This window comes from Leucoraja erinacea, chromosome 18, assembly GCF_028641065.1.
Source record: "Leucoraja erinacea ecotype New England chromosome 18, Leri_hhj_1, whole genome shotgun sequence".
NCBI classification, from domain to species: domain Eukaryota; kingdom Metazoa; phylum Chordata; class Chondrichthyes; order Rajiformes; family Rajidae; genus Leucoraja; species Leucoraja erinaceus.
The window spans coordinates 6,854,422-6,880,838 of NC_073394.1; the positions used below are offsets into that span (position 1 = coordinate 6,854,422).

Genomic DNA, 26,417 nt, shown 5'->3' on the forward strand with positions numbered 1-26,417 from the left:
CAATTTGATGTTTAACACCTGAGATAATGTATGAAAGACCTCTAGCCAGAACTTGTTAAGGCTGGACCAATACATATGGATAAGAGAGGCTTCAGAAATTTTACATTTAACACAGAATGGACTAACCTCAGGGTAAAAAGTAGATAATTTGGCTTTTGAGATATGGGCCCTATGTACCACTTTGAATTGAATCGGACAGTGACGAGCACATAGAGAGGTGGAATTAACCAGTTTAAGAATGGAACTCCATGGATCTTCTGAAAGAGAGGAGCCCAAGTCTTCCTCCCATGCGCCTTAGGTCCAACATCATGCCATATAAAGCTGAGACAAGTCTATTCTGACATGGGTTTAAAGAAAGAACTGTATCAACAAGGGTTGTGTCTGTTGGTATAAAAGAGCTGGGCAGTTTATGGAACACATAATGTCTTGTTTGCAAGTATCGGAAAAAATCTGACTTTGGAAGATTGAATTTGTTGCTTAATTGTTCAAATGATGCTACAGTGTTACCCATAAGCACTTCCTTGAAGCGCACAATACCCTTCCTATGCCATTCTTTAACGACAGGGTCCTGGATTGATGGTTTAAAAAGGTGGTTTGATGCAATAGGGCTCAGTAGAGAAAAGTTATGCAACCCAAAACATTTCCTGAATTGTACCCATATCCTCAAAGAGTATTCAACCACTGGGTTTTTTACAGATTTAATCGAGGGGGGTGGAGGTGATGAACCAAGTAGTGCAGGTATAGACATATTATCATCTGTGTGTAATTCCATGGCTACCCAGTCAGGCCAATCGGGCTGGCTGTGAAAGAAAGACCAAAATGCAAGGCAGCGCAGGTTAGCAGCTCGATAATAAAAACGAAAGTTTGGGAGAGCCAGGCCACCAGCAGCCTTGGTTTTTTGAAGGTGGGTCTTATTAAGACAAGGCCGCTTAGCTCTCCATATATAGGAGGAAATAACTGAGTCAAGATGGTCAAAGAAGGACCTGGGGATAAAAACTGGTAGAGCCTGAAAAAGGTACAAAAATTTTGGTAAGATGGTCATTTTGATTGAATTTATCCGGCCGACAAGTGATATTGACAAGGGTGACCACTGTGTTAGCGTCTGTTTAATCTGGTTTAACAGAATGATAAAATTATCTTTGAAAAGATCCTTGTATTTCCTTGTAACTGAAATGCCCAAATATGAGAGCTTGTTTTTTTCAATTTTGAATGGCAAGTTGGTAAGATCTGATTGAATGGTGTTTTACCGGGCTTATTGATAGGTTGAAAGATACAGCATAGAAACAGGCACTTCGGCCCACCGAGTCCACGTTGACCATCGATCATCAGTTCACACAAGTTCTATGCTATACCACTTTGGTATCCACTCTGCACACTAGGGACAATTTATGGAGCCCTAGTAACGTACATACGCATACATTGAAAATAGGTGCGGGAATTGGCCATTCGGCTCTGGGGATTTATCTGCCTTTAGTCCCATCATTTTCTGACTAATGTGGATTTTGGGATGTGGGAGGAAACCGGAGTGCCCGGAGGAAACCCACGTGGTCACAGGGAAAACAATGCATGCATAATAACTCCATAGACAGCAGCCAAGGTCAGGACTGAACCTGGGCCTCTGGTGCTGTGAGGCAACAGATCCACCAACCAGCCGTACCTTGCTATAATAATAATAATAATTTTAAAAAAACCTTATTGATTTATTTCAGACTCAAGGTCCAGATAAGGAACAACATTACATAAACATACATTGCATATAAAAACATTATAAAATACATATCAAATCTTAGTATATCACTTATAAAAGCTTCATAAATTATATATTTAAAAACACACAATACATGAATTAAAATCCAGAATAAAAAAAATAAAAATAAAATTGAACATTAAGCATTAGAGATTAAAAACAAAATATATTTGGGGGGGGGGGGGGAAATAACCTCTAAATTCTGAGCTAGCTGTTCAGTTAGATGCTGCAAAAGGCACTCAAGAAAAAAAAATATTTGCAACTTCATTTTATAAATCTCTGAATTCCATTTCGTGTTTATACCAAGGAGAGAAGAGACGGGCAGGTCTTTGAATGGACGATGGATGCATGGAGCTCTCTCTCTCTCTCTCTCTCTGCAAGCCAGAGGGATATTAGTTAGAGAGAGAGAGAAAGGGAGGTCTGGAAATGGGAACAGCTGATTCCCACACGTGATCCGTGCAGGAAGTGTGTGCGGGGCAGAGACGGAAACTGCGACCAAAGGATCCAGCATAATGAGAGAGGGAGATTGGGAAGAAAGAGAGAGAGAGAGAGAAAGAGAATAAAAGAGAAGTGGAGAAGCAAGGGAGAAACCCAGCAAAACTTTGAGTGCAAGGTAAGTGAATGCAGGCTTGTGGTTTGGAGGTGACACACAGAGACACACACAGAGAGAGATCCATACACTTTGCTCTGGGTGGGTAGTCTTGCTACATACCTTGAGACAAGATGGGAAGGTGCAATGCCTGCCATGGGTTATATTTTCTGTTTCAATTCCTGATTGATTCTGTTTGTATTCATGATCATGAATGTGATTGAAGCATGGTTGTTATATCTACAGGGTGGGTGTGTGTTCTACCCGAGGAGATTCACTCTTCCCCCTCCCCTCGCCTTGCCTCCAAGTACTGCGCTGTGGAGTTGGCTACAATCGCTTTGTTGTCTGGCTTTGGTTCACCGTGGCCGCTTCATCCCCTCTGTCTGGGAGCCGAGACTCCGGGGGAAAGGGAGAGAGGAGGTGGGTTTTGTGAGCTGTCGATGCCCAGCCTGGGAGCTTAGGGTGGGGCTGGAGCTGGGAAACAGCAGCGCAGTCCCAGTGCGGTCAGCGCTTTGCAACAAGGTGGGGGTGGTGGGGAAAACACATTTAATTCCCACCTTTCTTCCTTTGAAATGTGCCGACTCCTGTTGCAAACGCGACAAGCCGCCTGAATACAACTGGATTTCCAAACGTGAAGTTAATTGGGGGACCCTGACCTCTGTTGTTAGCTTATTTAAAGAAAACAACTTTCCTGTTGCATAGTTGTGTCTTATTATAGAATTGCACAATGTGTTGCTATGTTTTGCTAATAATTCCGGGTGCGCAAGAGAATCAACACATTACACCAACGTTTTGGGAACTATCAGAGAGAGATTTGCATTTGCATAGCGCCTTTCCGCCCCACTCAAGAAGGTCAGTCCTAGGAGACGGGGCAGGCAGTTTGTGTACACCAAATTCCAGCAAAGAGCGGTGGAGATAATGAGCAGACAATCTGTTATTGCAATGTCCATTTGAGAGAGAAACATTGGCTCAGACATCAAGATAACTCCTCCACTGTTCAAATTACTGTATTTCTTGGGAATTTAAAAAATGTCAATTTGAGGGGAGGGTTACAGCGAAGGGTGAGAACGCTAACTTTATAGCATTCATACCTCTGACAATGCTAAAATAGTACTTTGTTGCATAAAAGTGCACAGCCTGCTTTGCACACAATTACTTTGTATATGTTGGATCATTGTCAATAATGATTCACTTGTTTTTGAATATGCACACTATCTACTATTAGAGACAGGAGAGTTCAGTTCACTTTCAGTTCCATTTAGTTAATTGTCACGTGTACCGAGGTACAGTGAAAAGCTTTTGTTGCAGTCAGTGGAAAGACAATACATGATTACAATCGAGCCATTTACAGTGTATAGATAGATACACGATAAGGGAATAACGTTTAGTGCAAGGTAAAGCCAGCAAAGTCTGATCAAGGACAGCCTGAGGGTCACTAAAGAGGTGGATAGTAGTTCAGCACTGCTCTCTGGTTGTGGCTGTACATGTTTTAAGAAGGCAAGCCATTCCTAACTTTTTGGAATTAATGTTTTGGATATTCATTGTGGCGTGTACCGAGGTACAGTGAAAAGCTTCTGTTGCGTGCCAGCTAGCAGGGGGATAGACAATGCATATTGTGTGAGAAACAAACGTATCAGCAGGAAATATAAACTTAGTTTAAAATAATGTTAATTCAATTCAATCTTCTGTGTTGTAAATGTGTTAGGTGCATTCATGAAGCTTAAAGCAGCTCTAACTAAGTTTAACTGCAACAATTTTGCATGTTGAGCTTAAATGAATCTCTAGGATCTGGTCTTAATACGAGTTGGCTTGCATTTATATATAATCTTTTTGAGAACCCTTCTAGAATGTAAGTGGGATTGATAGGGTTGCTGCCTAGAAACTATTCCTGTGTGATGGGCAAGTCTGAAAATGGGTACACACTTATCATAAGCAAAATCAAATAGTTTTTAGAATTCTCAGCCCCAGAAGACTGTATGCTGAGCAATGTTCTATGCTTGAATTACTCGTTTGTATTTTGGGGCGATGAGTATGAGAGTCATTCGGACAAGTTGCAACTTTATAAAACTTTGGTCTTCTTGCGCATGGTGTGCTCAGCCTAAGACAACTTGTTCTGTTTGATCTTCTGTTGGTGCACGCCAGGTTGATTGCATTCTTCGAAAAACAGGGTGGACCACGTGAAGGTTGCAATCTCCCACCCCTAAAACTTTGCTTTGGCTTCATGTGGAGTGTTGTGTGCCGTTCTGGCCCGCTCCTTTCGGGAAGGATGTTGAGGCTTTGGAGAGGGTGCAGTAGAGGTCTACCAGGAAGCTAGACACAAAATTCTGGGGTAACACAGCGGGACGGGCAGCATCTCTGGATAGAAGGCAATGGGTGATGTTTTGCGTCGAGACCCTTCTTCAGACTGAGAGTCACGGGAGGGGGAAACAAGACGTCAAAGGAGATGACGAAGGAAAATGTAGAATAGATCATTGTTAGTCATCAATCTGCCTGGATTAGAGAGTGTGAGCTGTACAGAGACGTTGGATGAACCTGGATTGTTTTTCCTGAAGCTTCGGAGACTGTGGAATGACCTGATTAAAGTTTATAAAATGATGAAATGCACAAATAGGATACACAGTCAGAATCTTTTATTCAAAGGATTGAAATGTTAAATACTGGACGGCATAGCTTTGAGGTCAGAGGGGTTACATTTTATTTTGTTTAGAGGCTGGTGGGTAGCTGGGACATGCTGTCAGGCATAGGGGCTGAACCAGATAATATAGTGGTGTATAAAAGGCTTTTAAAAGGCTGTTGGACTAGCCCAACATTTAAGAAGCAGTTAGACGTGGATAGGACAGATCTGGAGGGATATTGTCCAAATGCTGGCAGGTGGGACTAGTGTAGCTGGGACATGTTGGTCGGGGTTTGTAAGTTGGGTCGAAGGGCCTGTTTCCACACTGTATCACTCCATGACTCTAAATAAGCAGGAAGATGTGCAGGGAGTGGAGGGATATGGATCATGTACATACAGAGATGAGCAGTTTAACTTGGCATCATAGATACTGTAAATGTAAAGTGCTGGAGTAAACACAGCGGGTCAGGCAGAATTGCTGGAGTAAAAGGATAGGTGACGTGTCGCTCTGGGATCCTCCTTCAGATTGCAAATTTGGAGGTGGTGGAAGAGGTTTCAGTCTGAAGAAGGGTACCAACCCAAAACATCACCCATCCTTTTTCTTCAGAGATGCTGCCTGACCTGCTGAGTTGCTTGGTCTTGTGTTTATCCTTGGTCTGGACCAACATCTGCAGTTCTTTCTATAACTTGGCATCATTTTCGGAACAGTCATTGTGGGCTGTACGATGCAGCATTATTTTACTGCCTGCTGCTTAGGGATATTCATTTAATAGTTGATGAGCAAAATCAAATGCTTATGGTTATTGAAAGAAAACAAAATATTGATGTGATTACATTGATACATCAAAGTGATTTTTTATTCTCTATAATAAATTACAACTACATTGTGAACGAGAAGTAATACCTGGATCTTCAAAAGCGTTGCTCTCTTACACCAGTTGGGTTCCTGCACTCCAACCATGAGTCATCCAGCCACATCGCTGTGAGCTAATCCTGTCAAGCCCTGAAACATATGTGCTTGGTTAGGTGGCCTGTGTACCACACCGTACACTGAAAGATTAATTCTTAATGTAGAATGAATCTTTCCATTTAAAAACTGACATGCTTTCATTTAGAGATACAGTGTGGACACAGGCCCTTCGGCCAAACCGTGTCTGCGCTGAGCGCTAGTGCTATCGTACACACACTCGGGCAGATTTTAACGAAGCCAATTCATCTACAAACCTGTACGTCTTTGGGATGTGAGAGGAAGCAGGAGCACCTGGAGAAAACCCACGGGGTCACGGGTAGAGCATACAAACTCCATGCAAGCAGCGACCGTAGTCAGGATTGAACCTGGGTATCTGATGCTGTAAGTCAGCAACTCTACTGCTGTGCAACCTTGCAACATATATTGCTACATATATTATCATTATCATCCTTTGTTGTCATCTTGCAAAGCAACAGTTGTACAGTGCAAAATGAGAAGATGTTTCCCAGGGAATACCGGAGCATCGCACATAAAAACTTAAACATTTCACACATAAAATAAAAACGATAAAATTTAAAAAAATTAAAAAATATATTGCAACATATCTGGTGTTTTGGTTTAAATTTCATGCATGGAAACGAGGCATTCGGCCTTCTGAGCCCACGCCGACCATCGACTAGTTCTGTCATCCACCCTTTTCATCCACTCCCTACACACTAGGTAGGGGTAATTTACTGAGCCCAATTAGCCTACAAACCTGCATGTCTTTGGAACGTGGGAGGAAACCAGAGCACCCGGATGCAACCCACGCATTAACAGGGAAAACGTGCAAACTCCACACAGACAGCACAAGGAGTCGGGATCAAACCCGGGTCTCTGGCGCTGTAAGGCAGCAGCTCTACCCACAGTGCTGCCATCAGAGTTTTGTCAGTGGGAGGAAAATCAAATCAAACTTTTGTTGGCCGTTTTTCTGTGGAGTTTTATTTTTCAGTTTTATTGGCAGTTAAATCTAAAATGTTTAGTCCACGTGCATGTTTGCTGGTGACATTAATGGGTTTTTGGATGCAGTGAGAATTGGATTGGAGGAAGGATTTGATGGCCAGGATTCAATGTTTCTATGTGTTTAAGAAGAAACTGCAGATGCTAGAAAATCGAAGGTACACCAAAAAGCTGGAGAAACGGTTGCAGCAGCATCTATGGAGCGAAGGAAATAGGCAACGTTGCCTTTTCCCTTTGCTTCATAGATGCTACTGCACCCTCTGAGTTTCTGTGCATCTTCAATGTTTCAATGATACTCAGTGATACATTATTGCAGCTGTAGTGAAATGCTTTGTTCTTGCATGCAACCTGGTAAAATCACACAGCAGACTTAATTCACCGAGGCTGCACACAGGTGTTGCCACCGACAATGTTACAGAAGTTCACCGAACAGTCCTGTCCGCTGCCTGTGGCGTGTGGGTGCAGACCACAACCCCAGCTCCCATCCAGCCAGATGCCCCTTCATTCTCAGCGGCCAGGATATCGGGGCGATCTTGCTCTCCACGCCGCTCTGCAAACAGTGGAGGTCCTTTGGAAGTTTAGACGCCATTTCAGCCAGTTGGCCCCCACCAGCGAAGGCCATCAATGATGGGGGGGGGGAGAAAATGAACGGCTAACTTTCATCCAGGATAGTGTTGGACAGGACACAGAAAGGCTCCTCTTCTGCTGTGCGATATGGCAAGTGTCTAGAATGGAGCGATGAAAGAGTCTCCACCTGGCACCATAATAAGCGGTAGAGTTGCTGCCTTAAACCCCTGTCCCACGGTACAAATTCATTCCAAGAGTTCCCCCGAGTTTGCCCTGATTCAAATTCGGAGATTTACGGTAATGGCCGCTCGTCGGTACTCGGGGCTCTCGTGGACATTTTGCAACATGTTGAAAAATCTTCACGCGTCTTCCCGTGCTTACCTGCCATTAGCGAGTCTTCCCGGTACCTGCCGTTAGCGTTACGAGTCGCTAAGAGACGTCCCCGAGTTCCGATGTACCCGCTGCGTTCATTCTCCGTGCTTGCCACGAGTTTGATTTTTTTTTTAGAACTCGGGAAAGCTCTTGGAATGAACTTGTACTGTGGGACAGGGCTATTACAGCGCCTGATCTGGTTTGATCCTGTCTACGGATGCTGTCTGTGTGGAGTTTGCGTGTTCTCCTTGTGACCGTGTTGGTTTTCTCCAGGTGATCCGGTTTCCTCCCACATCCCAAAGGTTTGTTAGTTAATTGGTCCTCTGCAAATTGCCCCGTGCCCCTCGTCCACAGTCGCGGTGGAACCCGGGTCTCTGGCGCTGTAAGACAGCAACTCTACCGCTGCGCCACCGTGCCGCCACATGTGCCAAATATGATGGCAAATTAAACGAATCCCACTCCACTCCCTGCTACCTACAGGTAGAAGGTACAGGAGCCTGAAGACTGCAACGACCAGGTTCAGGAATAGCTACTTCCCCACAGCCATCAGGCTATCAAACCTGGCTCGGACAAAACTCTGAACATTAATAACCCATTATCTGTTATTTGCACTTTATCAGATTATTTATTCATGTGTTGTAGTCAATGCCTACTATATTCTGTTGTGCTGAAGCAAAGCAAGAATTTCATTGTCCTATCAGGGACACATGACAATAAACTCACGAACTTGATCCCAGCATACCTCCATTCCCTGCTTATCCAAAAGCCTCTTAAATGCCCTCATCATACCGACCTCCACCGCCATCCCTGGCAGTGTATTCCTGGCACCCACCTGTTCTCTGTGTAAAAGGGAAAAAAGACTTCCCATACACATCATCTTTAAATTAAACAGAATTCAAGTCTGCCTGCACTGGGCCTCGAACCTGAGGTGTCTGGTTCGGTGAGTTTCCAGATGACACCCACACTGAAGAATCTGCTAGTTAGTATTCTCTATAATTTCTTCCTTGTGGGAGGCAGCTGCACATTTCAGTGCTGCCTTCCCCATCCTCCCATCAGCTAGCTCTGTGGATTAGAATGACTAACAGCAAAACCTAGTCACCAAAGGCTGCCGGTCAGGTCCCTTTCCAGCTACTGCACAGAAGAATGTGTGTGTGTGTGTGGTTTTGGTTGTTTTTTTTCAATTGTGGGTTTGGTGAAAATTCTTTACTGGTAAGGATTTCTGTTTTGCTTATGGACTGCCGTTCTTTGGTCGGGGGGGGCGGAAGAACAATGTTTGAAATGTGATCCTCCCAGATACGCCTGGAGCTTGGCCAGGAGTGTGACACTGGATCTGCCGACGGGTGATAATCGCATAAATTACTGACTTACCGGAAAAGATGAAATAAATGCCCAGATTCGGGGGAATCAAGAACCAGACGATAGAGGTTTCAAGTGGAGGCGGTGGGGGGGGAGGTTTAATAGGAATCCGAGGGGTAACTTTTTACACGCAAAGGGTGGTGGGTGTATGGAACGAGCTGCCAGAGGAGGTAGTTGAGGCAGGGATTATCGCAACGTTGATGAAACATTTAGACAGGTACATGGATAAGACGTGTTCTGAGGGATATGGGCCAAGCGCAGGTAGGTGGGACTAGTGTAGATGGGGCATGTTAGCCAGTGTGAGCAAGTTGGGCTGAGGGGCATGTTTCCACGCTGTACGAATCTCTTTCTAAATGGCCTCTTTAAAATTTCTGCCATGCCACCGAGATCAAGCCAAATTAAAAGGTTTGAGTGGCATGCTTGAATCAATGCCGCAGGTTAATAATGTTGGTTTCTGTTATGTTATCCATCTGTTTTCTTGGCACGGAGTCAAACAATCGTGTGGTTCATTCCCATTCCTGAGACTCGAGCAGCAAAATATCTAGGAAGGAACTGCAGACGCTGGTTTACAAATTGGTGGAGTAACTCAGTGGGACGGGCAGCATCTCTGGAGAGAAGGAATGGGCGATGTTTTGGGTCGAGACCCTTCTTCAGACTGGGAGATGACAAAATGTTGGCTGGTGTACAGAAGTATAAGGGAGCACTGTAATGTCGCAGTGAAATTTAGTTTAGAGATACAGCACGGAAACAGGCCCTTCGGCCCACCGAGGCCATGCCAACCGGCGATCCCCGTACACAAGCACTATACTGCATACTAGGGATAATTTACAATTTACCGAAGCCAATTAACGTACAAACCTGCACGTCTTTGGAATGTGGGAGGAAACTGGAGCAACCGGGGGAAAGCTCACGGGGAGAACGTGCAAACTCTGTACAGACAACACTCGTGGTCAGGATCGAACCCGGGTCTCTGGCGCTGTAAGGCAGCATCTCTACGGCTGTACTGTCCAGATGTCAAGTGTTGGTTTTACAGGTGGAGACGGGGGAATGTTTCCTCTGGCAGGGCAGTCCACAGCCAGGCATGGCCGCTCAGGATGAACCTGGCTCATTTGTGATTGGGATCGGGAGAAATTCCATCACTGAGGCTACAGTTATCTTTGACATTGCATCCGCAGAGAGCTCCCCAGTGCATCACGCAAACCAGCCTCCCACCCGCCTACACCAGCGACACTTCCCTTTGCCTCGGGGAAAGCATCCAACACGAGCGGGTCACAGGTGGCGCAGTGGTGGAGTTGCTGCCTTACAGCGAATGCAGCACCGGAGACGCGGGTTCAATCCCAACTACGGGTGCCATCTCTACGGAGTTTGTACGTTCGCCCCGTGATCTGCGTGGCTTTTCTCTGAGATCTTCGGTTTCCTCCCACACTCCAAGATCTAAGACCACTCGCATCCCTGTCCTCGCCCCCTCCTCCTCTCCTCTCCTCTCCTCTCCTCTCCTCTCCTCTCCTCTCCTCCTCTCCTTCTCCTTCTCCTCTCCCCTCCCCTTCTCCCCTCCCTCCCCTCTCCTCTCCCCCCTCCCCTCCCCTCCTCTCCTCTCCTCCCCTCTCCTCTCCTCTCCTCCCCTCTCCTCTCCCCTCCTCCCCTCCTCTCCTCTCCTCTCCTCTCCTCGATTGTTTGGGTCTTCCAGCCAAAATTGATCGGTATTATTGATCAGCCTGAAGAAGTGTTTCGACCTGAAATGTCACCTATTCCTGTTCTCCAGAAATGCTGCGTGACCCCCTGAGTTACTCCAGCGTTTTGGGTTTAACTTTGGTGTAAACCAGCACCTGCAGTTCTTTCCTGCACAGTTACCTGTTGAAGACAGGGTATCCCTTCATTTTCGTGTTTGTGTTGGACATGTCTGCAGTTTTACAATTGCCAGTGCACCATTAGCTACAAAGGACCTTTGGATGTCCTGGATGGATGTAAAAGGCGCTATACAAATGCATCTTTTATTCAGTTTGCTCAGTGTTTTGTAGTAATTGATGTAAATCAACGCACATCTCTAGATTCAGGGACAGTTTCTTCCCAGCTGTTATCAGGCAACTGAACCATCCTACCACAACCAGAGAGCAGTCCTGAACTGCTATCTACCATATCATGGACCCTCAGACTATCTTTCATTGGACTTCACTGGCTTTACCTTGCACTAAATATTATTCCCTTATCATTTATCTGTACACTGCGAATGGCTCGATTGTAATCGTGTACTGTCCTTCCGCTGACTGGTTAGCACGCAAGAAAATCTTTTTGCTGTACCTCTGTACACGTGACAATAAACTAAACTGAACGAAATCTCTTTTCCAGATGTGGAAAGCAGCTGCAGGCCGGACTATTTCTGTGTCAGCACCAGATGATGGCGATGATTGGGATACAGATCCTGACTTTGTGGTAAGAATTTATGAGTTTCCTTTACAACTGTGCGGCACGGTGGTGCAGCTGGCCGGGCCGCTGCCTCACAGCGCCACAGGCCCCGGTTCGATCCCGACCTCGGGTGCTGTCCTTGTGGAGTTTGCACGTTCTCCCTATTATAGCGCGGGTTTCTTCCAGGTGCTCCGATTTCCTCCCACGTTCCAAAGGCGTGCACATTTTGTAGGTTTAATTGGCCTCAGTAAATTGCCCCATGTGTGTAGGGAGTGGATGAAAAAGAGGAATAACATGGAACTAGTGTGAAAGGGTGATTGTTCATCAGCATGGGGGCTATGGGCCGAAGGACCTGTTTCCATGCTGTATCTCTAGACAAAACTAAACTAAGCTTTGATTGGATTTGATACACTGGCTTTCAACATCCTGGTGTGTCCAAGAGCAGTCAATGAAATTGCAGAGTGATACAGCACGTAAATGGGCCCTTCGGCCTGCCATGCCCATGCCATCCTTATTGCCCATCTGCACTAATCCCATTTGCACACATTAGGACCATCTCCTATATCTGTGCAGGATAGAGCTGCAGATGTTGGTTTGCATCGAAGATAGACAAGCGCAGGGGAGGCGATCGTTTCGCTGAACACCTCCGCTCAGTCCACCTAAACCTACCTGAACTCCCGGTTGCTCAGCACTCCTCCCATTCCCACACTGATCTTTCTGTCCTGGGCCTCCTCCATTGTCAGAGTGAGGCCCAGTGCACATTGGAGGAGCAGCACCCAGCGACATGAACACTGACTACTCTAACTTCAAGTAGCCCTTGCTTTCCCTCTCTCTCCATCCCCTCCCCCTTCCCAGTTCTCCCACCGGTCTTACTGTCTCCGACTACATTTTATCCCTGTTTGCTTTGTTACTTTCTCCCAGCTGACCGTGATCTATTCTACATGGTTCTTGATCTCCATTCCCTGGGACCTGTTTTAACACCTAACACATTCTTATCTATACACTTCCTTATCTCCGTACCTCCCACTCCCCTGACATCCGTTTGACCTGAAACGTCACCCATTCCTTCTCTACAGAAATGCTGCCTTTCCCGCTGAGTTACTCCAGCAATTTGTGTCCTTCTATGCCTGGCTTGTTAATGTCTAAATGCCTCTTAAATGTAGCCAATGGCACTCCTTATCTGATTATGAAGGAGAAGCTAGCTTGGCATTTAGTGTCATCAGTGATTTGAGAGGCAGAGGTAGCTCTGCTTTAGTTGTGTTGTGTAGATCAGAACCCTCATGTTATAGAAGAACGGGTTGGAAAAACAATTGTGTCAATGAGGGAAAGGGACTTCGAGAGTTCCAGACTCGCAGTAACAAAGTTATATTTCCGCAGGATTTCAATAAGTGAAGATCTTTACAACGGCAATAAGTTTTTATTGTTTGTTTTTGCAAGCTAAAAATACTGGAGGCTTTATGCTACATTGTCTAATAGAAGTGCCAATAGAAGGCAGCATTAGGGGTGGCACAGTTGCTGCCTTACAGCGACAGAGACCCGTGTTCGATCATGGCCACGTACGGAGTTTATACATTCCTGCTGTGGGTTTTCTCCGGGTGCTCCGTTTCCTCCCACACTCCAAAGACCTACGGGTTTGTAGGTGAATTAGCTTCTGTAAATTGTAATTTATCCCTAGTGTGTAGGATAGTGCTGGTGTGAGGGGGGGTGATTGCTGCTCTGTGCAGACTCAATGGGCCGAAGGGCCTGTTTCCATGCTATCTCTGAAGTCTAATCTGTCCATGATTCATGTAATTCCCTTTATCGTGTGTCTGCACAGTGTGGATGGCTTGATTGTAATTGTGTATTGTCTTTCCGCTGACTGGATAGCACGCAACAAAAAGCTTTTCACTGTTGTACACTATGTACATGTGACAATAAACTAAACACAAAAGGACTGTTTATAACCAATTCAGACTATTTAATGCAAAGTAGTGTAGTTTAGAGATGCAGCATGGACACTGGGTCCGCACCGACCAACAATCCCCGCACACTAGCACAATCCTACACACTAGGGACAATATACAATCTTCACCAAAGTCAATTGAAGGGCCTGTCTCACTTGGTGATTTTGTTTCCGGCAACTGCCGGCATCATTGGCCGATGTATCAGGTCACCGAAAAATTAGCGTATTGACGCGCTGTGTTTTTTCAAGTGTCTCAACATTTTTTTTGCCGCCACTGGATTTTGAAATGTTCGAAATCTTTTGCCGACCCTGCTGTGATGCCGGCAATCGCCGAAATAAAATCGCCAAGTAGGACAGGCCCTTTACCTACAAACCTGTACATCTTTTGAGTTTGAGCGCAAACCGGAGCAAATCCCACAAGGTCACGGGGAGAACGTACGGACTACATGCAGGCAGCACCCGTAGTCGGGATCGAACCCGAGTCTTTGGCGCTGTAGGGCAGCAACTCTACCACTGCACCACCATGCTGCCCCAATGGTGTTCCCGCATTCATCTCTGGCGTTCTATCTAATTCCGGTTGTGGAAATGCACGCTATAGCGGAGCTAATTGCACCGCCATTTTTTCTGTTTCCTTTCTATCGACGACCGGCACGTCAGTCGGGGTCAAAGAGTTATTGTCCTGCTTTTTGTTAACCAGAACGACTTGTCTGAAAAGGAGCAGCGATGGGGTGCCAAGACGGTGCAAGGATCCGGACACCAGGCCCACATAAAGTGAGTATCCTTCTCCAGGAGTGTGGCACGTAATGCTGCCCTGCCTGGCGCTCTCTACTCTTGCAGGTAACGTACCGAAATGTGTAGGAAGGAACTGCAAACGCTGGTTTACACCGAAGATAGACACAAAATGCCGGAGTAACTCAGCGGGACAGAAGGAAGGAATGGGTGACGTTTCAGGTCAAGCCCCTTCCTCGGACTGAGAGTCGGGACAAGGCAGCATCTCTGGAGCGAAGGAATGGGTGACGTTTCTAAACTTGTGCGTTTCACTTACTAACATTCGGTGTGGCTCTGTGGCAGGAAGTGTTCAGTGATTTGCTGCTTCCTGGATGGAATGTTGCTTGTCGAGCAGGAAGCAAGGATTGAGTGTTCAATGCAGAAATAAAGGACTGCAGCAGCTGGTTTATACCCGCGATAGACACTGGAGTCACTCAGCGGGTCAGGCAGCGTCTCCGGAGAAAAAGGATGGGTGATGTTTCGGGTCGGGGGGGGGGGGGGGGGGGGGCCCTCTTCAGACCTTTTTTGGTTACGCCAGTGCTGTATGTGTTCTATCTATTGAGTGCCCAATGTCTGGAACTTGTGCCACGATTGAAATCTGTAGAGAGAGAGAGAACCAGAGAACCAGAGTTTGGTGAAGACTGGAGACTGATTTGGGCTTGGCCACAATATTGCTGCATCCTGAAATTGTTTTACAATGGAAGTGTCCGACACTGCTCCACCCATTATGTGCCCCGAGATCACACTAAACTGCCGTGCGTGCAATCACCAACCAGACTATTCCATGTCTGAAGAAGGATCTCGACCCTGAAACGTCACGACCCTTCTCTCCAGAGATGCTTCCTGTCCCGCTGAGTTACTCCAGCATTTTGTGTCTATCTTCGATTTAAACCAGAGTCTGCAGTTCCTTCCTACACACTTCAGTGAGCTTTTCACCTACTGATCGGATTTTGTGTCTACCTTCGATTTAAACCAGAGTCTGTAGTTCTTTCCTACGCATACTATTCCATGATGATGGTTGATCCGAGCACTTAAAAGAGTGTGATTGAGTCTACGTTTTCTACTTTAGTGTAAACGTACGACAAATTCTGGATATTAAACCCGTTTTGCAGCAGTCATGTTTATTTTAGTTTAGAGTTACAGCATGGAAACAGGCCCTTCGGCCCACTGAGTCCATGCCGACCATCGATCACCCGTCCACGCTACTTTCTCATCCACTCCCTACACATTAGGGGCAATTTAATGAGAAGCCAGTTGACCTACAAACCCTGTTTAAGAGGGAACTGCAGATGCTGGAGAATCGAAGGTTACACAAAAAAGCTGGAGATACTCAGCGGGTGCAGCAGCATCTATGGAGCGAAGGAAATAGGCAACGTTTCGGGCCGAAACCCTTGGTTTCGGCCCGAAACGTTGCCTATTTCCTTCGCTCCATAGATGCTGCTGCACCCGCTGAGTTTCTCCAGCTTTTTTGTGTGACCTACAAACCCTGTAGGCCTTGGGCAGTGTGGGAGGAAAACTATATTTGGACACGGGGAGAAGGTACAAACTCTACACAGAATGCCTGCGGTCAGGATCTCTGGCGCCGTGAGGCAGCAGCTCTATTGTTGCGTCACTGTGGTCTTTGGGGTGTGAGAGCAAGCCGAGGCAGCAGCAGAGGGAAGGTACAAACGGAACCGAAGGCTCAGTAATAGACGTCTATGCATCGATATTGTAGGTTACTAATACATTGAGTTTGTGTTGTTTATTATGTTATCTACGAGTCTTGTGTTAACAGCCCCGTTGTGCTGCTGCAGGGCGGCACGGTGGCGCAGCGGTAGAGTTGCTGCCTTGCGCCACCAGAGACCCGGGTTCGATCCTGACTACGGGCACTTGTCTGTCGGGAGTTTGTGTGTTCTCCCCGTGACCTGCGTGGCTTTCCCCGAGTTCTCTGGTTTCAAATTCCAAAGATATCCAGGTTTGTAGGCTAATTGGCTTCAGTAAAAGATTGTGAATTGTCCCTTGTGTGTAGGATAGTGCTAGTGTACGGTGGGATCGCTGGATCGTCAGAGATACAGCATGGAAACATGCCCCTCGGCTCACCAAGTCCGCGCCGTATCTCTAAACCAAACTAAAAAAGGTAAGGATTGAATTGCTCCCCTTGTTGGTTAAACACTCTTGAAATGGACCCAGAGTTCACACAAATGTTGGGCTTGATCTGGCTGCAAGGTTTGACAATGTTTGCTCTCCTAGAGAGCTAGATAGGGCTCTTAAAGATGGCGGAATCAGGGGATGTGGGGAGAAGGCAGGAACGGGGTATTGATTGGGGATGATCAGCCATGATCACATTGAATGGCAGTGCTGGCTCGAAGGGCCGAATGGCCTCCTCCTGTATCTATTGTCTATTGTCCTGTTTGCATTGCGGTCCTATCTTTATCATTCTATACCTTGCTTTACTCAGCTTGCAGGAGCTCAGAGAAAATGTCTCCCAGGAGCATAAATCACTCAAACAGAAAGAATTAGCAGACGGGCCTAAAGCTTCGCACGGATACGGCGGGAAATTTGGCGTCCAGGACGATCATATGGATAAGGTAAGGATGTGGACTTTGAAACACATTTTCGGCGCTTGAGCAGATCCCAATCCTGTTAAGCCCCTGTAGAGCTTTTTTTGTTGAGAATTGGCATCTGCAGTTCTTTGTTTCTCTCCTGTTCAGTATCCTGGAATACTCTTCAAACGCTGTGTCTGTGTGTCTGTGTGTCTGTGTGTCTGTGTGTCTGTGTGTCTGTGTGTCTGTGTCTCTGTGTCTCTGTGTCTCTGTGTCTCTGTGTCTCTGTGTCTCTGTGTCTCTGTGTCATCGGAAAGCCAGTATCGAGTGGATGTGGAGAGGATGTTTCCACTAGTGGGGGAGTCCAGGATCGGAGGCCGTAGAATGAAAGGACGTACTTTTAGAAAGGGAATAAATGAGGAGGAATTTCTTTAGTCAGAGGGGGGTGAATCTGTGTGATTCATTGTCGCAGACTGTTGTGGAGGCCAAGGCAATGGATATTTTCAAGCCTGAAATTGATAGATTATTGATTATAGTGTGGGTGTTGGGTAGTTGTGGGGAGAAGGCAGGAGACTGGGGTTGAAAGGGGAAGATAATTCAGCCGTGATTGAATGGCGGAGTAGACTTGATGGGCTGAATGGCCTGATTCTGCTCCTAGACCATGAATTTTGTGGCAAGGCAGGACACGATAGAAATGGAAGTCGTATTGAAGAGGAACAGTGGATCTGCTTGCTATAAACCAGTGTGGTGTTATAGAGTGAACTCTCGTTATCTTTGCAATGACTTTTTTTTTTAATGAAACAATTTTGTTTTTCTTTTGCTATTTCAACAAATTTCCTTTTTTCCCCCACCCAACACTTCCCAAATCGCGTGTAAACGGTCTGTAGGAAGGAACTGTAGATGCTGGTTTATACCGAGATGGACACAAAGTGTTAGAGTAACTCAGCGGGTCAGGCAGCATCTCTGGAGTAAAAGGATGGATGACATTTTGGGGCGGGCCCCTTCTCCAGGCTGAAGACCACACACACACACACAGCGACACAGCATGGAAACTGGCCTTTTGGCCCACTGAGCCCGTGCCGACCATCGATTACTCTAACGCGCGCACACACGCACACACACACAACAAATTACACTTCCTACCGAAGCCAATTAACCTACAAACCTGCACGTCTTCGGAGTGTGGGAGGAAACTGGGCCCCTGGGGCAAACCCACAAGATCAGGGGACGAACTTGCAAACTCCGTACAGACAGCACTGGCAGTCAGGATGGAACCCGGGTCCCTGGTGCTGTAAGGCCCCGTGTTGGTTGAATGAAGCTTGCCGCTGACGACTGAGTTGTCTATTAACTGCTGCAGCATTCACGAGGTTATAGCATGGCAGCTGCATTCTCGTGCCCTGATCAAATCGAGACACCAAATTTGTGCAACTAAAAATAATGTTTGTAAAAATAAAACAGGAAATTCTGGCCAAACTCGATACTTCCGTGGAGAGAGAAACTTAAGTTATCATTTGGGGTCCGTGGCCTTTTAATCTGAAGATCAACGTTTAGACAAAAATAAAGACATTGAGCAAAATAATGAACTAAAATTAACCTGACTTCCCCTTTTGTCTCTCGGGCCTTAAGCCTACAATCCTTGCATTCCATGCGCCTCGCACTGGCCTGCTCTGATCTTCAGTGGAATCAGGGAGGAGTTTTTTTTTTTTTCCTACCTGTTGCCAGCGCAATGTTGGGGATTCCGTATGACTGAGTTGCACTGTTTGATTCCAGTGTTAACGCAAGATAATTCAGCCCATGGGTCTCTCAGCATGGCGGGGACTCCCATACAGCTCTGCTCATGGACAAGTTGGGGTGAGGGGACTCGGAGTCTGAAGACAGATCTCGACTCGAAACGTCACCCATTCCTCCTCTCCTGATGCTGCCTGTCCCGTTGAGTTACTCCGGCATTTTGTGTCTATCTTCGGTGTAAACCGGCATCTGGAGTTCCTTCCTGCATGGAGGCGGCACGGAGGCGTAGCGGTAGAGCTACTGCCTTACAGCGCCACGGTTCAATCCTGACTACGGGAGCTTGTCTGTACGAAATTTGTACGTTCTCCCTGTGACCTGCGTGGGACGTTCGGTTTCCTCCCGCACTCCAAAGACGTACAGGTTTGTAGGCTTGGTATAATTGTAAATTGTCCCTAGTGTGTGTAGGATAGTGTGAATGTGCGGGGAACACTGGTCGGCACGGACTGGGTGGGCCGAAGGGCCTGTTTCTGCTCTGTATCTCTAAATTAAGCTAAAGATGACCGAGTCTAAACCTGCTGAGCTCTCTGTCCGGGACGATACAATACAATACGGTTTTATTTGTCACATTGCACATAAAGTGCAAGTGAAATGAATTTGTCAGCAGCGGTACAATGAGAAAGTCAAAGTCAAAGTAAACTTTATTGTCAATTCAAATAATGCAACAAGTAGTTACACAGAGGATTGAAATTGCGTTTCCCCATACTCCAAATGTGCAAGTAATATTTATAACAAAGACAGACTACATATCAATAAAGATAGACAATGGACATATACATTATATAAGATATTCACAGTGTGCCAGAGTGTAGTAAAAGTTTGAGGTATGTTATTAAGGTGCAATAATAAAAGGTGCAATATAGAAAAGTGCAAATAGCATACTGCAGACATTGAGTTAAAGTTATTTTGACAGTCATTGTTTGTGTAATGTTCATGGAATTTTCTTGAGTGTGTTGAGTAGTCTGATGGCCTGAGGGGAAAAGCTGTTTTTGAATCTGGTGGTTTTGCTCCGTATGCTGCGGTAGCGTTTGCCGGATGGTAGGAGGGTGAACAGTTTGTGTGCTGGGTGGGTGGTGTCTTTGATGATATTGGTTGCTCTCTTGCGACAGCGAGATTGGTATAAGTCCTGGATTGCTGGTTGGGGTGATCTGGTGATCTTCTCCGCTGTCCTCACCACTCTCTGTAGGACCTTCTGGTCAGCAGCAGAGCAACTGCCATACCAGACTGAGAGACTGCTGGTAAGAATGCTCTCAATGGCACCCCTGTAAAAAGTGGTGAGGGCAGAAGGGGGGAGGTCGGCTCTCCTCATCCGTCAAAGGAAGTGGAGGCGTTGCTGTGCTTTCTTGACTAGGGAGATGGTGTTGGTGGACCATGTCTGATCATCTGTGATGTGCACTACCAGGAACTTGGTGCTTTTCACAGACTCCACTGCACTGCCATTGATGGTGAGTGGGGTGTGTGCTGTCTGTTTCTTCCTAAAGTCCGCAGTTATTTATTTTGTTTTATTGACATTGAGTTGAAGGTAATTGATATCACACCAGTTGATGAGTTGTTGTACCTCCTCTCTGTGGTCACCTCTGTGTAAAGAACACACAATACACAATAAAAATTTAACAAGGCACCAAATTTGGCCGGTCCTCCTCCATTTCCCCCCGTGGTCGGGACCAGAGTCCAGACCAGTCCAGAGTCGGCTCTTCCCCACCGGAGACCGTGGATTTAAGTTGGTGTAGGCTGCAGGCTGGCGATCGAAGATTTAAAGTCCCCGCCGCAGCCAGAAGCACCGCAGACTGCAGGGCCGGCAGTCGAAGCTCCCCTCCAGGGGTGATGGTAAGTCCATGCCAGGTCCGCGGTAGAAGTTGGCCGCGGGCCGGCAGTGATGGCTTCTTCTTCTCCCGGGTCCCCCACGAGGGGGATCCCGGGCTGCAGACGCCGCGCCAACTGGAGCATTACTCTTCAGGCTGCCGCGGGCCAGCGAAACGGTGCGCTCCCCTCCGGCGAGCCCCAGCAAGGGCTCGCCCGCTCCACGCCAAGAGTCCGTCGCTGAAGCCCCGGGCGCGTCTCTGGGAAAGGCCGCGCCGATCCTCGTTGTTAGGCCATGGGGGAGGCGACCTGGAAAAAGTCGCCTCTCCATGGAGGAGGCGACCAAAGCAGTTTCCCCCTTACCCGCCTCCCCCCACACAAAGGAACAATGGGGTGAAACCTGTCCATTCTCAGACTCTCTCACTTTTATTTGAGTTTAACGCAATTGTTTTTTTTAACGTTGAACCCGTCTGTCTTTCCAGTCAGCTGTCGGGCACGAGTACATCGCCAAACTTTCCAAGCACTGTTCTCAGACGGACTCGGCGAAAGGATTCGGAGGGAAGTTTGGCTTGCAGAAGGACCGGGTGGACAAGGCAAGTACTCCAGTTGCCCGCGGTTAATTAATTGACTCTGCAATATACATTCCCCCCCCCCCCCCTCCCCTGCGGCCATACATACAACATAGAACTGTACAGCACAGGAACAGGCCCTTCGGCCCACATTGTCTGTACACACATGATGCAGAGCTGCCAAGTTGTATGGATTTGCCATAAGAATACGGATGTATGGATTTGCTTAGTAAAATACGGATTTTTTTTTAAATCTGCCCGACTTCCTGTTTCTTGCTGCTTAAATGCAAGGACACAAGTCATACTGTAATTCTAAAAATTATAGCAGATTAAATCTATTAGTATTTTAAATTTCAAGCTGGCTGATTTTTTTTTAAGCTTTGATCTACCTGTCCCGTTACAGGTTTAAACGGCGCTGTCAGTTTTTGCGCGTGGGAATTTAAACAAACAACGCTATGGGTTCTAATGATAGTGCCACCAGCTGGAGCGCTATTGCCTTTACACATAAGGCTATGGCCCCCAGCTTTCTGACTGGTCACTTCACCACTTTGTCTGAATTCTTGAATCGGATATGCTCGTACTCCCACTGCAAATTGTGTGAAGAAAATAAAGACACAAAACGCTGGAGTAACTCAGCGGGTCAGGCAGCACCTCTGGAGAACATGGATAGGTGACGTTTTGGGTCGGGAACCTTTTAATGGGCAGTCCCAAGATGTCGCCTATCCATGTTCCCCACAGTTGCTGCCTGACCCGCTGTGTTACTTCAGCACTCTGTGTCTTTATAAATGAACAAGCGTCTGCGGTTCCTTGCATCCGCATTGTGTGATGTAACGATTCTCTTCTCTTCCAGTCTGCTGTGGGTTTTGAATATGAAGGCAAGACCGTCAAACACTCATCGCAGAAAGGTATGTATGGTGCTTTCACTGTTTGGATTTTAGACTGGAAAACTGTTGATGCAATGTGGAAATCTGCTTTTTACTGCTGCATGATCTCAAAGCACTTTAGCGTTACAGCGTGGAAACGGGTCCTTCAGCCCAGCCCAGTCAAGCAGCCTCTTTTAGCTTAGTTTTTAGTTTAATTAGAATCGATGGATTGTGTGAGGTTTAGTTGGGTTTAGAGATGCAGCACGGAAACAGGCCCTCCAGAGTCCGGGTCGACCAGCGATCCCCACGCACTAACACGGTGCTACACTCACTGGGAACAATTTACAATTTCACCAAAGCCAATTGACGGACAAACCTGCACGCCTTTGGAGTGTGGGAGGAAACCGGAGCGCCCGGAGAAACCCACGCAGGTCACAGGAACGACGTACAAACTCCGTAACGACAGCGCCCGTGGTCGGGATCAAGCCCGGGTTTCTGGCGCTGAGCCACCCTAAGGGGGATATGGATGAGTGATTTTTCCAGTTGGGACCTTACTTCAGACTTTTCAACTTAATTGATACATTTTTTCAAAATTTGGAATTAATTGAATTACGAAAAGTAATAGGCCATCAATCTAAAACCACTTTTTTTTTTTTTCTTTTTGCAATTGTACAGCAGTACAGAAGATTCAGGCACTTCTGCCCACAGTATCTCTGCTAGATGCCAAATTAAATTCATCCCTTCTGCCTGCATGTGATCCATTTACCTCCATGTTCCCTTTTCCATGTCTGAAAGCCTCTCTAAATACTATTGTACTGCCAGGTGGCAACTTCTCTACATCGGCGAGACCAAGCGCAGGCTCAGCGACCGTTTCGCTGAACACCTCCGCTCAGTCCGTCTTAACCAGGGTGATCTCCCGGTGGCTCAGCACTTCAACTCCCCCCTTCCCCTCCCATTCCCAATCTGACCTTTCTGTCCTGGGCCTCCTCCATTGCCAGAGTGAGGCCCAGCGCAAACTGGAGGAACAGCACCTCATATTTCGCTTGGGTAGCTCACACCCCAGTGGTATGAACATTGACTTCACTAACTTCAAGGTAGCCCTTGCTTTCTCTTCATTCCCACCCTCACCTTCCCAGTTGTCCCACTGTCTCCACCAAATTCCTTCTTTGTCCTACCCCCCCTCCCCTGACATCAGTCTGAAGAAGTGTCTCGACCCGAAACGTTGCCAATTCGTTCTCTCCATGGATGCTGCCTCACCCGCTGAGTTTCTCCAGCGTTCTGTGTCTACCTTAAACACTATTGGCATGTCCGCTTCAACCACCAACCAAAGCAGCGTGTTCCAGTCACTTACAACTCTCTGTATATAAAATAAAATGCCCCGTACATCTGCTTTCAAGCTTTTCCTCCCCTCATCTTGACCCGCCTCTGCTGTTTAACATTTCCACGCTGGGGCGAAAAAGATTCTGACTGCCCCCTCTATCTTTTCTTCCATAAATGTATTCATTTCTATCAAAGCTCCGTCAGTCTGAAGAAAACAATCAAAGTTTGTAAACCTCCCCTTATAGCTGTTACCCTCTCTGATCCAGGCAGCCTTCTGATAAACCTCTTCCACACCCTTTTCAGAGCTGCCACATCCTTCCTGCAATGGGGGTGTCCAGAACTACACACACATGACTCCAAATCTAACCTAACCAGTAGTATAAAGCTGCTTCTTGGTTGTGTAGGAAAGAACTGCAGATGCTGGTTTAAACGGGAGAGAGACACAAAACCTGATCAATAGGCGTAAATCTCACAAAATGTTACTCAAGTAATATTTTGCTTGACGTGAAAGGGACTCAAACTACAAATGGAAATCAATTCTCAAAAATTCTTGGTGGCCAAGACCATGGAAATATTATATCTGAAAGATGTCTGCTCTTTCCAGACTGAAGAGCATGCATTAGGGAATAAAGGGAAGTTATGCAAAGTTAATATGCTAAGTTCAGTATGTGTAGGAAGGAACTGCAGATGCTGGTTTAAACCAAAGATAGATACACAATGCTGGAGTAACTCGGCGGGACAGGCAGCATCTGTGGAGAGAAGGAATGGGTGATTTTCCGGGTCAAGACCCTCCAGACGACTTCATTCTGAAGAAGGGCCTCGACCCAAAATGTCACCCATTCCTTTTCTCCAGAGATGCTGCCTGGCCGCTGAGTTACTCCAGCATTTTTTTTTGTCTATCTTCATGCTAAGTCCAGTATCCAAACTGTAGCAACCACACCTGATATAGAACTAATTATAACTTGGATGAGGATTGTTGTACCTTGTTAATCATTAGCTCCATGCCTATTAATACTCCCGCACGGCAAGTTTGACTCCAGCTAGTTCCTTTAGTGGGAGTGCCTTAACCTTGGGAGTTTTCAGGAGATAAGCGAATGGGCAATAGAGCACTCAGAAGAGGAGAAATGGTTTTGTTTTTTTAGTTTAGTTTACGGATATCCAGCGCAGAAACAGGCCCTTCGGCGCACCGAGTCCGCGCCAACCAGGGATCCCCGCACTGTCCTCCAGACTGGGGACAATTGACTTAAAGAACCTCCGTATCCAATGTTCAGGCTTTGACTACTTTCAAGAATGAGATCAATATAATTTTGAAGACAAGATATTTTTACGGATCAAAAAAGGTGATTGTATGAAAAGGTGGGAGTATATGAGATGGGGGAGGGTCTGGGGGGGGAGATGTCTCCCTAGTGCTCAAATCCACAACTAGGAAGTACAGATTTGTATTTATTCATGTGTGTATTTACGTGTATAATGGTATTTGGACACACTGATCTGTTTTGTAGTGAATGCCTACTATGTTCTGTTGTGCTGAAGCAAAGCAAGAATGTCATTGTCCTGTCAAGAACACATGACAATAAACTCTCTTGACTTTAGACTTTGACTTTGAGATTCCGATTAAGAAATTGCCCACTGACGTCAGAGTTGAAAAGAAAGTTCTCTCAGAGGTGGTGACCCTTTGGAATTCCCTACCCCTGGGGAGATTGGAAATAAAGAATATGAGGGGGGAGTGTGGGAGACTCGGACTACAAGTAGGACTTGTCTGAGGCTACTGCTTGATGCCCCTACACATAGTTATCTTGTGTGACCAATTCGACACTTGAGACTGTGTAAGAACAGTAAATTGCACTGAGACCATACGCAAGAGTGGACGCGGTTCCAGCCCCGTCTTGTAGTCTTCCAGTCTGAAATATTTCTTTTAACGTTAATCTTAACTTGAACATAAAGGCCCGTTGTCCTGGCGACGGCACTGGGTCACAGTTGCAGGGGTCGGCCTGGCCAGGCGATGTTTTCGATGTTCTCCGCCGCCGCTCCGTGCCGCTGCAGGCCGCGCATGATCTGCACGCTCGGCCTCTTGGCGCGGCGAAGCCCGATCCAATCGAGCTCCGGGCTGTTGCAGACCTCCGGCGGCCCACACTGCCGACCCCTCGATCTGGACACCACCACCCGCGAACGCACCGTCCCTCGTCACCCAAGACCGCGGTTCGGCCTCTGTGACCCTGAGTGTGTCCCGCATCCGTCCCAGTACACTCGTCACCTCCCAGGGTGTGGACCCCCCCCCCCCCCCCCTTTCCTCTCCTCCATCTGTCGCAGCCGCCATCTTGAAGGGCCTTCAGTTCTCGCAGCCGCCATCTTGAAGGGCCTTCAGTTCTTCTTATCGAGTCCACACACAAGATCAGAAGTTGTTCAGCCAGAGTTGAACATGCTTCTCAGCATCTGCGTACAATGGTGTCTGCCTTGTGCGTGGTGGTGGTGGTGGAAACAGGGCCGCCACGTGAACGCGCTTCCCTTCGCCCCGTGGCCTTCAGTGAATCTGCAGTTTGTGAGGTGTTTTGCGTTTAAATTTAACTCTCTTGCTTTGATTTAACAAAAGGTGTGTTTTACTGTAGATTATTCCAAAGGATTTGGTGGCAAGTATGGAGTGGAAAAGGATAAGGTGGACAAGAGTGCCGTTGGCTTTGAATACCAAGGGAAAACTGAGAAGCACGAGTCGCAGAAAGGTTGGTGTGTTTTTGTGGTCATATCATGGGTGCAGTGGGCTAGGATGAACTATAATATATGTTTATTTTTGTGTGTGTACTTGTGTGTGCGCATATATGTTTATTGACATGTGTTCCAGATGGGACAATGACATTCTTGCTTGCTGCAGCACAACAGAATATTGTAAGCAAAAATACTGAACAGTTCAGTTCAATATACACATAAATAAGCAGATAAAGTGCAGTAGGCTGTTACAGTTTAGAGTCTGTTTGTTGGCAAGTTTAATAGCCTGATGGCTGTGGGGAAGTAGCTATTCCTGAACCTGGATGAGCCAGATTTCAGGCTCCTGTACCGTCTACCCAATGGCAGCGGAGAGATGAGTGTGTGGGTCCTTGATGATGTTGGCTGCCTTTTTGAGGCAGCGATTGCGATAGATCCCTTCGATGGCGGGGAGGTCAGAGCCGATGCTGGACTGTCTATAGTTTACAGTGCACTGTGTTTACATATTCTGTCGTGCTGCTGCAAATAAGAATT

General features: G+C 46.8%; 1 protein-coding gene across 2 annotated transcripts in view; it reads left to right on the forward strand.

Annotated features, from left to right (window-relative positions):
* The first annotated feature begins 2,199 nt into the window (after positions 1 to 2,199).
* Positions 2,200 to 26,417, forward strand: part of LOC129705600 (src substrate cortactin-like) — a 41,571-nt gene continuing 17,353 nt past the window's right edge. For both annotated transcript variants that reach the window (XM_055649213.1, XM_055649214.1), the window contains exons 1-7: positions 2,200 to 2,360; positions 11,561 to 11,644; positions 14,257 to 14,330; positions 16,765 to 16,894; positions 20,917 to 21,027; positions 21,854 to 21,908; positions 25,793 to 25,903. In XM_055649213.1, coding sequence (XP_055505188.1) covers positions 11,561 to 11,644; positions 14,257 to 14,330; positions 16,765 to 16,894; positions 20,917 to 21,027; positions 21,854 to 21,908; positions 25,793 to 25,903 — 565 coding nt within the window. In that variant the 5' untranslated portion in view covers positions 2,200 to 2,360. The remainder of the gene's footprint in view (positions 2,361 to 11,560; positions 11,645 to 14,256; positions 14,331 to 16,764; positions 16,895 to 20,916; positions 21,028 to 21,853; positions 21,909 to 25,792; positions 25,904 to 26,417) is intronic.